Here is a 14234-nt window from a genome sequence, read left to right on the forward strand (position 1 = left end):
ACACAAGTGCACCTACTATCCAGCTAGCTGGTATGTGTTTGCTCTACACAAGTGCACCTACTATCCAGCTAGCTGGTATGTGTTTGCTCTACACAAGTGCACCTACTATCCAGCTAGCTGGTATGTGTTTTGCTCTACACAAGTGCACCTACTATCCAGCTAGCTGGTATGTGTTTGCTCTACACAAGTGCACCTACTATCCAGCTAGCTGGTATGTGTTTGCTCTACACAAGTGCACCTACTATCCAGCTAGCTGGTATGTGTTTGCTCTACACAAGTGCACCTACTATCCAGCTAGCTGGTATGTGTTTGCTCTACACAAGTGCACCTACTATCCAGCTAGCTGGTATGTGTTTGCTCTACACAAGTGCACCTACTATCCAGCTAGCTGGTATGTGTTTGCTCTACACAAGTGCACCTACTATCCAGCTAGCTGGTATGTGTTTGCTCTACACAAGTGCACCTACTATCCAGCTAGCTGGTATGTGTTTTGCTCTACACAAGTGCACCTACTATCCAGCTAGCTGGTATGTGTTTTGCTCTACACAAGTGCACCTACTATCCAGCTAGCTGGTATGTGTTTGCTCTACACAAGTGCACCTACTATCCAGCTAGCTGGTATGTGTTTGCTCTACACAAGTGCACCTACTATCCAGCTAGCTGGTATGTGTTTGCTCTACACAAGTGCACCTACTATCCAGCTAGCTGGTATGTGTTTTGCTCTACACAAGTGCACCTACTATCCAGCTAGCTGGTATGTGTTTGCTCTACACAAGTGCACCTACTATCCAGCTAGCTGGTATGTGTTTGCTCTACACAAGTGCACCTACTCCTTTTAGATAGGGATGAATACTAAGCAACTCTCATTTCTGGGTCTGTAAAACTTAACAAAGGCTCATGCTAGATGGCCATAGATTCTGCATTCTGTTTGGTATCTGCTCCGAATGGATCTCTAATCTCATAAGGCCAAAAAGGGCCACCAATTCTGCAAAACAATCTGCAGACCATATGAGGAACATATGAGCAGCTTTACCTTCCTGTAAGACCAAGCCACACAGATCAGAAATCCCCAATTCAACTGAGAATTTGGACTGGAATATAGTTGCTCACGTTACCCTCGTGCAACCTGACAACGGGGAAAACCTGTGATGTCCATGTGTGTCACGTGGATGGTCCTTGCATCTGCAGATCTTTGTTTCCCTTGGACTTTTGTCTTTTTTATGATCATCACATATGTTGTTACATGATGACACAGAAGGGGGTGAATGTTTTTCTATGGATACTATACATGGACAACATAATGTTCGCCCTCATTGTTCCATAACAGCTTTTCAGGCTTCTTCATGTATTTCAACCCGTCTCCCAAAATACCCTCATCCAAAACCTCACCGAATAAAAGGCTTCTTCAAACACCAACAGTGGTCCTGAAAATCCAACAATCAGTAGTGGCTGTGCCCCCAGAAGACAGAATATCACACCCTGCAAACAGGTCCCAATGATAAGTTCTGACACCCCAATCAGACCACCCGTCTTCTCACCTGGGGAGGGAACAGGAACATGTGAGAATGACATTTACAAGAACATGAATGATGTGAGGAGGAGGAGGATGACCCTGTGGCCTGGGACCTACCAGGGACTGATGCGTGAAAACTGTGGGAAGGGGGGTCATCTAGATAGGAAAGGCTTAGATTTACACAGAAGATGCTGATTGTTGGTAAGTTCAGGTTTATTACAAGAAATAAAACATAAAATAAAGGTAATGTAGATGAGGAACGCTCACCCAGAAGGCCCCCAAAGGTTATCGCAGGTGACAGGGCTGCAAAATAGATGAAAATTACAGCGGCCATGCATTGTGCATTCAGTGCATCGCGGAAATCACTTGCATATTTCGGATAACGCCGCTGGATATCTCGCACAAGACCTCCAAATGGTCTACCTGTCCTGTGCAGAGGATCATCTCCACCACCAACTGACACGGCTTCTTTTGTGAGAAGATCTACAATGGAGAAAGGCATGAACAGATACCAATGAGTGAGTGATGGATACGGGAGCGGTGACTGGAGTTGTGTAGACAGAGCAAAAGAGAAGACAGTGAGGACACAATCTGCCATCAACCTTTGTCTTGTGGCATAGGGACCTCTTCCAAGACCTTCTTCTCCTGGCCTTGGCGTCGTCTTAGCATTTCACGTTGAAACAAGGCTACAGAATGCAGGAGTTCTTCTCCCATCACTTCAGAAGGAGGCAGCACAATGCTACAGTCTAGAAATTCATTAATGGCATTCAGAAGATCCTGGCGGTCATCAGCAAGGTAGGCAGCCTCATGGAACGACTGAGGAGGAGACATACAGGGAGGATCAAAAAGGGGCCAGAAGGATCACAAGGAGGTTGGATGAGCAAGATCTGGGCTTGAAAATAAGGCACCAAAGAGGAGCTGAGACTCCGGGAAGAAAACACTAAGGAAAAAATATGTGAAAGGGAAAGAAAAATAGAAACTGAAAATCAGTCGAGAAGTTTCTGTCAGATCCTCCACTTCACACTCTAGTGCTTATCCAGGAAAGGATTCTAGCAGTGGCTTTTCCTCTCTCCCCATCGAGAACTTGGCCAAACTGAGCATGCTTGTGTATGGAGGAGGAGGGTCAGGAGAGTAGGATCACTTCTCAGCAATCATTACATTATCATCAGTCATTTCATTATCATACGAGGGTGAGGATGCAATGAGAGGCAACACCGTCATGAATAGGGGATAGCAACGGTTCACCTCCTTCCCCTGCCTGTACAGGTTACAGGGTGTGTCCACTATATTCTCTTGTAGAAGTAAATAGGTGATGGTCTCAGATCACCTCCTTGCCACCCTTCACAGTGACCTCTGCTCAGTTCACAGAGCATACTGACAAGACTCCAGAGAAGTAAATAGGGGATAGTCACAGCCCACCTTCTCCCCCTCCCTGTACTATGACTGCACAAATCACAATATGTGCTCACAACACTTCCCATAAATGTCAAGAGATTATGGGGGCAGCTAACTTCTTCCCCTTCTTCCCAGGTCACAAAAGCATGCTCACTACACTCTCCCAGAGAAGTCAATAGGCGATGTGAGCAGCTTACCTTCTCCTCCTCCCTGTCTAATAACTCACTGCACCTGTCACAGAGCACGTCCACAACACTCTCCCATAGAAGTGAATAGGCGATTGTGAGCAGCTTACCTTCTCCCTCCTCCCTGTCTAATAACCACTGCACCTGTCACAGTGCACGTCCACAACACTCTCCAGAGAAGTCAATAGGCGATGTGAGCAGCTTACCTCTCCTCCTCCCTGTCTAATAACCATGCACCTGTCACAGTGCACGTCCACAACACTCTCCCAAGAAGTCAATAGTCGATGTGAGCAGCTTACCTTCTCCTCTCTCCTGTCTAATAACCACTGCACCTGTCACAGAGCACGTCCACAACACTCTCCCAGAGAAGTGAATAGGCGATGTGAGCAGCTTACCTTCTCTTCCTCCCTGTCTAATAACCACTGCACCTGTCACAGTGCACGTCCACAAACACTCTCCCAGAGAAGTCAATAGGCGATGTGAGCAGCTTACCTTCTCCTCCTCCCTGTCTAAATAACCACTGCACCTGTCACAGAGCACGTCCACAACACTCTCCCAGAGAAGTGAATAGGTGATGTGAGCAGCTTACCTTCTCCTCCTCCCTGTCTAATAACCACTGCACCTCGTCACAGTGCACGTCCACAAACACTCTCCAGAGAAGTGCAATAGACGATGTGAGCAGCTTACCTTCTCCTCCTCCCTGTCTAATAATCACTGCACTGTCACAGAGCACGTCCACAACACTCTCCCATAGAAGTGAATAGGCGATGTGAGCAGCTTACCTTCTCCTCCTCCCTGTCTAATAATCACTGCACCTGTACAGAGCACGTCCACAACACTCTCCCAGAGAAGTCAATAGGCTATGTGAGCAGCTTACCTTCTCCTCCTCCCTGTCTAATAACACTGCACCTGTCACAGAGCACGTCCACAACACTCTCCCAGAGAAGTGAATAGGCGATGTGAGCAGCTTACCTTCTCCTCCTCCCTGTCTAATAACCACTGCACCTGTCACAGAGCACGTCCACAACACTCTCCCAGAGAAGTCAATAGGCGAGTGAGCAGCTTACCTCTCCTCCTCCCTGTCTAATAACCACTGCACCTGTCACAGTGCACGTCCACAACACTCTCCCATAGAAGTCAATAGTCGATGTGAGCAGCTTACCTCCTCCTCCTCCCTGTCTAATAACCACTGCACCTGTCACAGTGCACGTCCACAACACTCTCCCAGAGAAGTCAATAGGCGATGTGAGCAGCTTACCTTCTCCTCCTCCCTGTCTAATAACCACTGCACCTGTCACAGAGCACGTCTACAACACTCTCCCAGAGAAGTCAATAGGCATGTGAGCAGCTTACCTTCTCCTCCTCCCTGTCTAATAACCACTGCACCTGTCACAGTGCACGTCCACAACACTCTCCCAGGAAGTGAATAGGCGATGTGAGCAGCTACCTTCTCCTCCTCCCTGTCTAATAACCACTGCACCTGTCACAGTGCACGTCCACAACACTCTCCCATAGAAGTGAATAGGCGATGTGAGCAGCTTACCTTCTCCTCCTCCCTGTCTAATAACCACTGCACCTGTCACAGTGGACGTCCACAACACTCTCCCATAGAAGTGAATAGGCGTGTGAGCAGCTTACCTTCTCCTCCTCCCTGTCTAATAACCACTGCACCTGTCACAGAGCACGTCCACAACACTCTCCCAGAGAAGTGAATAGACGATGTGAGCAGCTTACCTTCTCCTCCTCCTGTCTAATAACCACTGCACCTGTCACAGTGCACGTCCACAACACTCTCCCAGAGAAGTCAATAGACGTGTGAGCAGCTTACCTTCTCCTCCTCCCTGTCTAATAACCACTGCACCTGTCACAGAGCACGTCCACAACACTCTCCCATAGAAGTCAATAGTCGATGTGAGCAGCTTACCTTCTCCTCCTCCCTGTCTAATAATCACTGCACCTGTCACAGAGCACGTCCACAACACTCTCCCATAGAAGTGAATAGGCGATGTGAGCAGCTTAACCTCCTCCTCCTCCCTGTCTAATAACCACTGCACCTGTCACAGTGCACGTCCACAACACTCTCCCATAGAAGTCAATAGTCGATGTGAGCAGCTTACCTTCTCCTCCTCCTGTCTAATAACCACTGCACCTGTCACAGTGCACGTCCACAACACTCTCCCAGAGAAGTGAATAGGCGATGTGAGCAGCTTACCTTCTCCTCCTCCCTGTCTAATAATCACTGCACCTGTCACAGAGCACGTCCACAACACTCTCCCATAGAAGTCAATAGTCGATGTGAGCAGCTTACCTTCTCCTCCTCCCTGTCTAATAACCACTGCACCTGTCACAGAGCACGTCCACAACACTCTCCATAGAAGTGAATAGGCGATGTGAGCAGCTTACCTTCTCCTCCTCCCTGTCTAATAATCACTGCACCTGTCACAAAGCACGTCACAACACTCTCCCATAGAAGTGAATAGGCGATGTGAGCAGCTTACCTCCTCCTCCTCCCTGTCTAATAACCACTGCACCTGTCACAGTGCACGTCCACAACACTCTCCCAGAGAAGTCAATAGGCGATGTGAGCAGCTTACCTTCTCTTCCTCCCTGTCTAATAACCACTGCACCTGTCACAGTGCACGTCCACAACACTCTCCCATAGAAGTCAATAGTCGATGTGAGCAGCTTACCTTCGTCCTCCTCCCTGTCTAATAACCACTGCACCTGTCACAGAGCACGTCCACAACACTCTCCCATAGAAGTGAATAGGCGATGTGAGCAGCTTACCTTCTCCTCCTCCCTGTCTAATAACCACTGCACCTGTCACAAAGCACGTCCACAACACTCTCCATAGAAGTGAATAGGCGATGTGAGCAGCTTACCTCCTCCTCCTCCCTGTCTAATAACCACTGCCACCTGTCACAGTGCACGTCCACAACACTCTCCCAGAGAAGTGAATAGGCGATGTGAGCAGCTTACCTCCTCCTCCTCCCTGTCTAATAACCACTGCACCTGTCACAGAGCACGTCCACACACTCTCCCATAGAAGTGAATAGGCGATGTGAGCAGCTTACCTTCTCCTCCTCCCTGTCTAATAATCACTGCACCTGTCACAAAGCACGTCCACAACACTCTCCCATAGAAGTGAATAGGCGATGTGAGCAGCTTACCTCCTCCTCCTCCCTGTCTAATACCACTGCACCTGTCACAGTGCACGTCCACAACACTCTCCCAGAGAAGTCAATAGGCGATGTGAGCAGCTTACCTTCTCTTCCTCCCTGTCTAATAACCACTGCACCTGTCACAGTGCACGTCCACAACACTCTCCCATAGAAGTCAATAGGCGATGTGAGCAGCTTACCTTCTCCTCCTCCCTGTCTAATAACCACTGCACCTGTCACAGAGCACGTCCACAACACTCTCCCATAGAAGTGAATAGGCGATGTGAGCAGCTTACCTCCTCCTCCTCCCTGTCTAATAACCACTGCACCTGTCACAAGCACGTCCACAACACTCTCCCATAGAAGTGAATAGGCGATGTGAGCAGCTTACCTCTCCTCCTCCCTGTCTAATAACCACTGCACCTGTCACAGTGCACGTCCACAACACTCTCCCATAGAAGTCAATAGGCGATGTGAGCAGCTTACCTTTCTTCCTCCCTGTCTAATAATCACTGCACCTGTCACAGTGCACGTCCACAACACTCTCCCATAGAAGTCAATAGTCGATGTGAGCAGCTTACCTCCTCCTCCTCCCTGTCTAATAACCACTGCACCTGTCACAGTGCACGTCCACAACACTCTCCCAGAGAAGTGAATAGGCGATGTGAGCAGCTTACCTTCTCCTCCTCCCTGTCTAATAATCACTGCACCTGTCACAGAGCACGTCCACAACACTCTCCCATAGAAGTCAATAGGCGATGTGAGCAGCTTACCTTCTCTTCCTCCCTGTCTAATAATCACTGCACCTGTCACAGTGCACGTCCACAACACTCTCCCATAGAAGTCAATAGTCGATGTGAGCAGCTTACCTTCTCCTCCTCCCTGTCTAATAATCACTGCACCTGTCACAGTGCACGTCCACAACACTCTCCCAGAGAAGTCAATAGGCGATGTGAGCAGCTTACCTTCTCCTCCTCCCTGTCTAATAACCACTGCACCTGTCACAGTGCACGTCCACAACACTCTCCCAGAGAAGTGAATAGGCGATGTGAGCAGCTTACCTTCTCCTCCTCCCTGTCTAATAACCACTGCACCTGTCACAGTGCACGTCCACAACACTCTCCCATAGAAGTGAATAGGCGATGTGAGCAGCTTACTTTCTCCTCTCCTGTCTAATAATCACTGCACCTGTCACAGAGCACGTCCACCACACTCTCCCAGAGAAGTGAATAGGTGATGTGAGCAGCATACTTTCTCCTCCTCCCTGTCTAATAACCACTGCACCTGTCACAGTGCACGTCCACAACACTCTCCCAGAGAAGTGAATAGGATGTGAGCAGCTTACCTTCTCCTCCTCCCTGTCTAATAACCACTGCACCTGTCACAGAGCACGTCCACAACACTCTCCCAGAGAAGTCAATAGGTCGATGTGAGCAGCTTACCTTTCTCCTCCTCCCTGTCTAATAACCACTGCACCTGTCACAGAGCACGTCCACAACACTCTCCCAGAGAAGTCATAGGTCCGATGTGAGCAGGCTTACTTCTCTTCCTCCCTGTCTAATAACCACTGCACCTGTCACAGAGCACGTCCACAACACTCTCCCAGAGAAGTGAAATAGGGGATGTGAGCAGCTTACCTTCTCCTCCTCCCTGTCTAATAACCACTGCACCTGTCACAGAGCACGTCACAACACTCTCCCAGAGAAGTCAATAGGCGATGTGAGCAGCTTACTTTCTCCTCCTCCCTGTCTAATAACCACTGCACCTGTCACAGGCACGTCCACAACACTCTCCCAGAGAAGTCAATAGTCGATGTGAGCAGCTTACCTTCTCCTCCTCCCTGTCTAATAACCACTGCACCTGTCACAGTGCACGTCCACAACACTCTCCCAGAGAAGTGAATACGATGTGAGCAGCTTACCTTCTCCTCCTCCCTGTCTAATAACCACTGCACCTGTCACAGTGCACGTCCACAACACTCTCCCAGAGAAGTCAATAGGCGATGTGAGCAGCTTACCTTCTCTTCCTCCCTGTCTAATAACCACTGCACCTGTCACAGAGCACGTCCACAACACTCTCCCAGAGAAGTGAATAGGCGATGTGAGCAGCTTACCTTCTCCTCCTCCCTGTCTAATAACCACTGCACCTGTCACAGAGCACGTCTACAACACTCTCCCAGAGAAGTCAATAGGCGATGTGAGCAGCTTACTTCTCCTCCTCCCTGTCTAATAACCACTGCACCTGTCACAGGGCACGTCCACAACACTCTCCCAGAGAAGTCAATAGTCGATGTGAGCAGCTTACCTTCTCCTCCTCCCTGTCTAATAACCACTGCACCTGTCACAGTGCACGTCCACAACACTCTCCCAGAGAAGTGAATAGACGATGTGAGCAGCTTACCTTCTCCTCCTCCCTGTCTAATAACCACTGCACCTGTCACAGTGCACGTCCACAACACTCTCCCAGAGAAGTCAATAGGCGATGTGAGCAGCTTACCTTCTCTTCCTCCCTGTCTAATAATCACTGCACCTGTCACAGTGCACGTCCACAACACTCTCCCATAGAAGTCAATAGTCGATGTGAGCAGCTTACCTCCTCCTCCCCCTGTCTAATAACCACTGCACCTGTCACAGTGCACGTCCACAACACTCTCCCAGAGAAGTGAATAGGCGATGTGAGCAGCTTACCTTCTCCTCCTCCCTGTCTAATAACTCACTGCACCTGTCACAGAGCACGTCCACAACACTCTCCCATAGAAGTCAATAGGCGATGTGAGCAGCTTTACCTTCTCCTCCTCTCCCTGTCTAATAACCACTGCACCTGTCACAGTGCACGTCCACAACACTCTCCCATAGAAGTCAATAGTCGATGTGAGCAGCTTACCTTCTCTCCTCCCTGTCTAATAACCACTGCACCTGTCACAGTGCACGTCCACAACACTCTCCCATAGAAGTCAATAGGCGATGTGAGCAGCTTACCTTCTCCTCCTCCCTGTCTAATAACCACTGCACCTGTCACAGTGCACGTCCACAACACTCTCCCAGAGAAGTGAAATAGGCGATGTGAGCAGCTTACCTTCTCCTCCTCCCTGTCTAATAACCACTGCACCTGTCACAGAGGCACGTCCACAACACTCTCCCAGAGAAGTCGAATAGCGATGTGAGCAGCTTACCTTCTCCTCCTCCCTGTCTAATAACCACTGCACCTGTCACAGTGCACGTCCACAACACTCTCCCATAGAAGTCAATAGGCGATGTGAGCAGCTTACCTTCTCTCCTCCTCCCTGTCTAATAACACTGCACCTGTCACAGTGCACGTCCACAACACTCTCCCATAGAAGTGAATAGGCGATGTGAGCAGCTTACCTTCTCCTCCTCCCTGTCTAATAACCACTGCACCTGTCACAGAGCACGTCCACAACACTCTCCAGAGAAGTGAATAGGCGATGTGAGCAGCTTACCTTCTCCTCCTCCCTGTCTAATAACCACTGCACCTGTCACAGAGCACGTCCACAACACTCTCCCAGAGAAGTGAATAGGCGATGTGAGCAGCTTACCTTCTCTCCTCCCTGTCTAATAACCACTGCACCTGTCACAGCACGTCCACAACACTCTCCCAGAGAAGTCAATAGGATGTGAGCAGCTTACCTTCTCCTCCTCCCTGTCTAATAACCACTGCACCTGTCACAGAGCACGTCCACAACACTCTCCCAGAGAAGTCAATAGGCGATGTGAGCAGCTTACCTTCTCCTCCTCCCTGTCTAATAACCACTGCACCTGTCACAGGCACGTCCACAACACTCTCCCAGAGAAGTCAATACTCGATGTGAGCAGCTTACCTTCTCCTCCTCCCTGTCTAATAACCACTGCACCTGTCACAGTGCACGTCCACAACACTCTCCCAGAAGAAGTCAATAGGCGATGTGATGCAGCTTACCTTCTCCTCCTCCCTGTCTAATAACCACTGCACCTGTCACAGAGCACGTCCACAACACTCTCCCAGAGAAGTGAATAGGCGATGTGAGCAGCTTACCTTCTCCTCCTCCCTGTCTAATAACCACTGCACCTGTCACAGAGCACGTCTACAACACTCTCCCATAGAAGTGAATAGGCGATGTGAGCAGCTTACCTTCTCCTCCTCCCTGTCTAATAACCACTTCACCTGTCACAGTGCACGTCCACAACACTCTCCCAGAGAAGTGAATAGGCGATGTGAGCAGCTTACCTTCTCTCCTCCCTGTCTAATAATCACTGCACCTGTCACAGTGCACGTCCACAACACTCTCCCAGAGAAGTCAATAGGCGATGTGAGCAGCTTACCTTCTCCTTCCTCCCTGTCTAATAATCACTGCACCTGTCACAGTGCACGTCCACAACACTCTCCCAGAGAAGTCAATAGGCGATTGTGAGCAGCTTACCTTCTCCTCCTCCCTGTCTAATAACCACTGCACCTGTCACAGAGCACGTCCACAACACTCTCCCAGAGAAGTCAATAGGCGATGTGAGCAGCTTACCTTCTCCTCCTCCCTGTCTAATAACCACTGCACCTGTCACAGTGCACGTCCACAACACTCTCCCAGAGAGTGAATAGGCGAATGTGAGCAGCTTACCTTCTCCTCCTCCCTGTCTAATAACCACTGCACCTGTCACAGTGCACGTCCACAACACCTCTCCCAGAGAAGTGAATAGGCGATGTGAGCAGCTTACTTCCTCCTCCTCCCTGTCTAATAACCACTGCACCTGTCACAGTGCACGTCCACAACCACTCTCCCAGAGAAGTCAATAGGCGATGTGAGCAGCTTACCTTCTCCTCCTCCCTGTCTAATAACCACTGCACCTGTCACAGAGCACGTCCACAACACTCTCCCAGAGAAGTCAATAGGCGATGTGGAGCAGCTTACCTTCTCCTCCTCCCTGTCTAATAACCACTGCACCTGTCACAGTGCACGTCCACAACACTCTCCCATAGAAGTCAATAGGCGATGTGAGCAGCTTACCTTCTCTTCCTCCCTGTCTAATAATCACTGCACCTGTCACAGTGCACGTCCACAACACTCTCCCATAGAAGTCAATAGGCGATGTGAGCAGCTTACCTTCTCCTCCTCCCTGTCTAATAACCACTGCACCTGTCACAGTGCACGTCCACAACACCTCTCCCAGAGAAGTCAATAGGCGATGTGAGCAGCTTACCTTCTCCTCCTCCCTGTCTAATAACCACTGCACCTGTCACAGTGCACGTCCACAACACTCTCCCAGAGAAGTGAATAGGCGATGTGAGCAGCTTACCTTCTCCTCCTCCCTGTCTAATAACCACTGCACCTGTCACAGAGCACGTCCACAACACTCTCCCAGAGAAGTGAATAGGCGATGTGAGCAGCTTACTTTCTCCTCCTCCCTGTCTAATAACCACTGCACCTGTCACAGTGCACGTCCACAACACTCTCCCAGAGAAGTGAATAGGCGATGTGAGCAGCTTACTTCTCCTCCTCCCTGTCTAATAACCACTGCACCTGTCACAGTGCACGTCCACAACACTCTCCCATAGAAGTGAATAGGCGATGTGAGCAGCTTACCTTCTCCTCCTCCCTGTCTAATAACCACTGCCACCTGTCACAGTGCACGTCCACAACACTCTCCCAGAGAAGTGAATAGGCGATGTGAGCAGCTTACTTTCTCCTCCTCCCTGTCTAATAACCACTGCACCTGTCACAGTGCACGTCCACAACACTCTCCCAGAGAAGTGAATAGGCGATGTGAGCAGCTTACCTCTCTTCCTCCCTGTCTAATAACCACTGCACCTGTCACAGGCACGTCCACAACACTCTCCCAGAGAAGTGAATAGGCGATGTGAGCAGCTTACCTTCTCCTCCTCCCTGTCTAATAACCACTGCACCTGTCACAGAGCACGTCCACAAACACTCTCCCAGAGAAGTCAATAGTCGATGTGAGCAGCTTACCTTCTCTTCCTCCCTGTCTAATAACCACTGCACCTGTCACAGAGCACGTCCACAACACTCTCCCAGAGAAGTCAATAGTCGATGTGAGCAGCTTACCTTCTCCTCCTCCCTGTCTAATAACCACTGCACCTGTCACAGAGCACGTCACAAACACTCTCCCAGAGAAGTCAATAGGTCGATGTGAGCAGCTTACCTTCTCTCCTCCCTGTCTAATAACCACTGCACCTGTCACAGAGCACGTCCACAACACTCTCCCAGAGAAGTCAATAGTCGATGTGAGCAGCTTACCTTCTCCTCCTCCCTGTCTAATAACCACTGCACCTGTCACAGTGCACGTCCACAACACTCTCCCAGAGAAGTGAATAGGCCGATTTGAGCAGCTTACCTTCTCCTCCTCCCTGTCTAATAACCACTGCACCTGTCACAGTGCACGTCCACAACACTCTCCCAGAGAAGTGAATAGACGATGTGAGCAGCTTACCTTCTCCTCCTCCCTGTCTAATAACCACTGCACCTGTCACAGAGCACGTCCACAACACTCTCCCAGAGAAGTGAATAGTCGATGTGAGCAGCTTACCTTCTCCTCCTCCCTGTCTAATAACCACTGCACCTGTCACAGTGCACGTCCACAACACTCTCCCAGAGAAGGTGAATAGACGATGTGAGCAGCTTACCTTCTCCTCCTCCCTGTCTAATAACCACTGCACCTGTCACAGAGCACGTCCACAACACTCTCCCAGAGAAGTGAATAGACGATGTGAGCAGCTTACCTTCTCCTCCTCCCTGTCTAATAACCACTGCACCTGTCACAGTGCACGTCCACAACACTCTCCCAGAGAAGTCAATAGGTGATGTGAGCAGCTTACCTTCTCCTCCTCCCTGTCTAATAATCACTGCACCTGTCACAGAGCATGTCCACAACACTCTCCCAGAGAAGTGAATAGGCGATGTGAGCAGCTTACCTTCTCCTCCTCCCTGTCTAATAACCACTGCACCTGTCACAGTGCACGTCCACAACACTCTCCCAGAGAAGTGAATAGTCGATGTGAGCAGCTTACCTTCTCCTCCTCCCTGTCTAATAACCACTGCACCTGTCACAGAGCACGTCCACAACACTCTCCCAGAGAAGTCAATAGGTGATGTGAGCAGCTTACCTTCTCCTCCTCCCTGTCTAATAACCACTGCACCTGTCACAGAGCACGTCCACAACACTCTCCCATAGAAGTCAATAGGCGATGTGAGCAGCTTACCTTCTCCTCCTCCCTGTCTAATAATCACTGCACCTGTCACAGAGCTTGTCTACAACACTCTCCCAGAGAAGTGAATAGGCGATGTGAGCAGCTTACCTTCTCCTCCTCCCTGTCTAATAATCACTGCACCTGTCACAGTGCACGTCCACAACACTCTCCCATAGAAGCACACGAGTCATTTTGTTTTCCTATTTCAATTTCATCTTATTCTATGTGAGTGAAGTGTCTAATATGTTAGAGGAATCATTCTTGGGTATAGGTGCATAAGAACATGCGTGTGTACTTCTATGTATATTTACAATGTCTGTCTGTATGTGTGAAAACATGTCTGTGTATGTAGAATAGATCATTTAGACTGTCAGCTCCTGTGGTTGAGTCTCTCTTTTGTTAATGAGTCTTTTCTGTTTGGTCATTTTCCTTCTAAGCGGTGTCCCATTATGAGGAGGACGCTATAGAGCAGCACAGATAGGACTATATCAATAAACATAGTAACATGAGGTCTACAAGAGTCACCTTGTCTGACATGAGGGTAGATATGGACCTTCCAATCTCGTGATAGTCCATATTCGATGTGCTGGGACCTAGCAGGACAAATATAAATCGGACAGGTATGGGGACTTCCAGGACTGAGTCCAGTTCCACCGCCTCCTGGAGCCTCACAAATGCCATGGTCGGTTGGTCAAGGAATTCCACACAGCCTGAGGACACATGAGAACCAAGATCAATGGACGGACAATGATCAACTAACGACAAAGCTGACATGTTCCCAGTACA

General features: G+C 49.5%; 1 protein-coding gene across 1 annotated transcript in view; it reads right to left on the minus strand.

Moving 5' to 3' along the window:
• The window catches only part of SLC4A2 (solute carrier family 4 member 2), a 53684-nt gene that overhangs the window by 37255 nt on the left and 2195 nt on the right, over positions 1-14234 (minus strand). Inside the window, 4 exon segments of the mRNA XM_040434099.1 lie at positions 1390-1538; positions 1781-1996; positions 2116-2329; positions 13974-14158. Of these exon segments, the coding sequence (XP_040290033.1) occupies positions 1390-1538; positions 1781-1996; positions 2116-2329; positions 13974-14158 (764 nt within the window).

This window comes from Bufo bufo, chromosome 5 (genome assembly GCF_905171765.1).
Source record: "Bufo bufo chromosome 5, aBufBuf1.1, whole genome shotgun sequence".
Classification (NCBI taxonomy): domain Eukaryota; kingdom Metazoa; phylum Chordata; class Amphibia; order Anura; family Bufonidae; genus Bufo; species Bufo bufo.